Source organism: Drosophila montana, unplaced genomic scaffold (assembly GCF_035044405.1).
Source record: "Drosophila montana isolate Dmon_TW-CO22-7 unplaced genomic scaffold, ASM3504440v1 contig_3440_1, whole genome shotgun sequence".
NCBI classification, from domain to species: Eukaryota; Metazoa; Arthropoda; class Insecta; order Diptera; family Drosophilidae; genus Drosophila; species Drosophila montana.
Window position 1 is genome coordinate 316,224 of NW_026998325.1, and position 3,537 is coordinate 319,760.

At 49.2% G+C, this 3,537-nt stretch overlaps 1 protein-coding gene across 1 annotated transcript; it reads right to left on the reverse strand.

Annotated features, from left to right (window-relative positions):
- Positions 1-400: 400 nt before the first annotated feature.
- LOC135434852 (uncharacterized) lies at positions 401-3,106 on the reverse strand. Its single transcript, XM_064691575.1, has one exon. The coding sequence runs from the start codon at positions 3,067-3,069 to the stop codon at positions 541-543; it is 2,529 nt and encodes an 842-aa protein (XP_064547645.1). The 5' UTR covers positions 3,070-3,106; the 3' UTR covers positions 401-540.
- Positions 3,107-3,537: the final 431 nt, after the last annotated feature.

Here is a 3,537-nt window from a genome sequence, read left to right on the forward strand (position 1 = left end):
TAAATTTGCCAAGCTGCAGTCGAAGCAGACCAAGAGCTACCCGTTCCTCTCGCCGCCCGATTTGAAAGCCAGCAATTTTCAATATATAGCACACAAGGGATGAGGTAACGTGGAGGAGGAGGCCCTAAAAAGAGATGCCGGAAATGTAACAGGAAGCCAAATGACTTAATGCTCTGCGATTGCCATGGCAATGGTCGGACATGGACACGGCTAAGGTTCCGGTCGGGGAACAGCGATGCACTTAAGCAGGCCGCGCACGTGGTGCTTGGGTCAGCGAAAAATTGTGAATGGCGTCATAATTGCAATGGGCACCAAATTGGAAATGAATGCGTGCCACATGAGGCGAGTGAAACGCACAGGAAATTTGCGACGCTGCATTCATAGAGAGAAATCGACTGAGTTTTGCATTGAGTAAAGGCTTTTTATTGTGCTTAGTTTATTGACCCACCACCAGGATTACGCTAAAGTGCTTCGATTCAAGGAAGTGCATCAGTGCTTAAAGTTCGTCGGATTGTTTGTTAATTTTGCTTATGTCCAAGGCTATTCCCCGGACTGCGTTGTGTCGTCAGCGGGATCAGTTGAGCTATCAGCAGGATCGGTTGTGTCATCAGCGGGATTCGTTGTATCATCAGCAGGATTCGTTGTATCATCAGCTGCATTAGTTGAGCTATCAGCTGCATTAGTTGAGCTATCAGCTGCATCAGTTGAACTTTCAGCTGGATTAGTTGAACTTTCAGCTGCATTAGTTGAACTTTCAGCTGCATCAGTTGAGGTTTCAGCTGAATCAGTTGAGGTTTCAGCTGCATCAGTTGTGTCATCAGCTGCATCAGTTGTGTCATCAGCGGGATTCGTTGTGTCTTCAGCTGCATTAGTTGAGCTATCAGTTGCATCAGTTGAACTTTCAGCTGCATCTGTTGAGGCTTCAGCTGCATTAGTTGAACTTTCAGCTGCATCAGTTGAGGTTTCAGCTGCATTAGTTGAACTTTCAGCTGCATCAGTTGAGGTTTCAGCTGCATCAGTTGAACTTTCAGCTGCATTAGTTGAACTTTCAGCTGCATTAGTTGAGCTATCAGCTGCATCAGTTGTCTCATCAGCTGCATTAGTTGTGTCATCAGCGGGCTGCGTTGTTGATGCTTCGGTTGCGTTTTCGCTTGGGTTGTCCTCAATGATTCCATCCAGATCCTTCTCGCATTTCAGCTTGTCCTTGGCCAACTGCTTCAACAAGGAGGCAATATTTTTACTGGCGTGCACTCCGGCCTTGATCAGCTTTTGGCTCTGCCTCAGCAGTTTCTTCAGCTCATTTTGTGCATTGTTTAGCTTCCTAGTCAAACCCGCTGTGTTGGCTCGGCAGCGCAGGGCGCTGATGGGTCCATTTAGACACTGGTTCATTTCGTCGATGAGTGCCCTGGCGATTTGGGTGTACTTGTTTATTTTATCATTGACCTGCTTCTCAAACTGGCTCTTTCGGAGCTCGAAATTACGTAGGGTGCGGTGCAGATTCTGGGTATAGCGCTGGATTAGCAGGTTGATGATGCCGGTCGCCTGCGGCAGGCCAGCTCCGTCGGTTGCATTGTTAACACGTTCCAGCTGCTGTATTTTCCATGCCAACAAGTCGTCAATGGCTTCCTGGACCTGGTCGCTGAGTTCCTCGGCAAGCTTACTGTTCAGGTTGGAAAGTGCAGATTGTAGCTCGAAAGCCGTCGAATTGAGATTCTTTAGGGCTGCGAGGCCGTTGTCTAGTGCCTTTTTCTTGATGAGATTCTTTTCACCCTTGATCTTGCCCTCAAGATCCGTAATGTTGCCCTGCAGGTTTGTCGTCAGGTCAGCTAGGCCAGTGATCAATGCGTCGGAGATTGCACTCGACAAATCCTTTCCCAATTGCGTGATATCAGCCAAAAACGCGGCTTTCTTATCGTTGAGACCGTCAAGAATATCTTCGCCCAGTGCCGCGCCGTTTTGCGTTGCATTAAAGATGCCCTCGAGGAGACTCCTGCTTCTATCACCGAGTCTAGACAGTATATCTCCGAAGATGGAGGCTGCGTCTGATGCGCCGTCCGATTCCGCTGAGGATGCGCCATCGGATGCCGTTGGACTTGCGCTCGTTGTCGTGCTTGCGGGATTGTCTCTGATGATTCCCTCTAGTTCTTTTTCGAGCTTAAGCTTGTCTTTGGCCAACTGGCTTATAAGGGCGACTATGGAATCGCTGGCAAAGACACCTGCCTCGATTAACGCGTTGCCCTTCTTCAGCAGGATCTTGAGCTCGTTTCGCGCATCGCTCAGATTCTCGATCGCCTCCTCAATGCGAGACCTGCAACGAAGGACGCTTAAACCTCTGCAATTGTTCATCGCATCAATTAGATCCTTGGCGTAGCCGGCATATTCGCTGATTTTGTCGTTCAACTTCTGCTCCAACAGGGTCTTCACAACCTCCAGCTCCTCCACAAGGCTGATCAGACTCTGGACGTGGCGATCGACCAGCTGAGTAATCAGTTCGTTTGCTTGAGGCACACCGACTCCGTCGGTGGCGTTGTCCACGCGATCCAGTTGCTTCTCTGTCCAGCTCAGCAAATCGTTAAGTGTTTCGTTTAACTGGCTGTTCACTTTTTCACCGAGCCTCTGGCTTATGTTGGACACTCCGGAATGGAGCTCGTTAACCACCGAACTGAGATCTTCTAGTGCGGCTATTCCATTTTTCAGAGCCCCTCTCTTGATGAGATTCTTTTCGGCATCGATCTCTGCCTTGAAGGCAGTAATATTGCCAGCCAAGTCTTGCGATAGGTCCTTAAGGCCTGTCGACAACGCCTCAGAGACGGCATTCGACAGATCCTCCCCCAACTGGCTGACATCGTCCAAAAACTTGTCGTTGGTAATCTTCAGGTTGTCCAGCAGATTCTTGCCAATGGCAGCGCCGTCATTGGTGGCTTCCCGAAGTCCTTCGATGATGCTGTTGCCGCCATCCTTCAGATCGTCCCATACATCCTCAAAGATCGCGGAGCTGGGCTTGGCCCAGATGCCGCCAGCGCCTAGGCACAGCGTGAGCACTAGCAGAGTTCCCTTCATCGACTGCATCTCGTTAGCTGAGCTTCCAGTGCATCCTCGGCGCTGCAATTGCCGCGGCTTTTATATCGAGCGCAGGCCAGCGCAGTGCAAATAAGTGTGTAATTTTACTGTCAAATATTTAAGCAGCTGAAACACTCGTCGCGGCTATTTGTCCACCTTTGTTCGGCTTGTAATGGAAATTAAGGGGGTGAGGGAGGGAGGGGGGGGGCGAGGGGTCCAGTTGCATGCACATCGCACATGCGGGCAAATGTCGCATCAAATAAAAAACAAAGTTGCGCATTTATGTGATAAATCTGTCGAGTTTACCGAAATTGACAATCTACGCGTAGTTAGGGACTTGTTCTCAGTAGATCCTACAGAGTATCCGACAACGAAATACTCTGTTCGGCTACAAAAATATCAGAAAGAATGTTCTTGACTGCAAGTTAAAATAAAAAGGAGTTTATTGGTTTTGTGCGATGGCTATCCCTCCGTTCA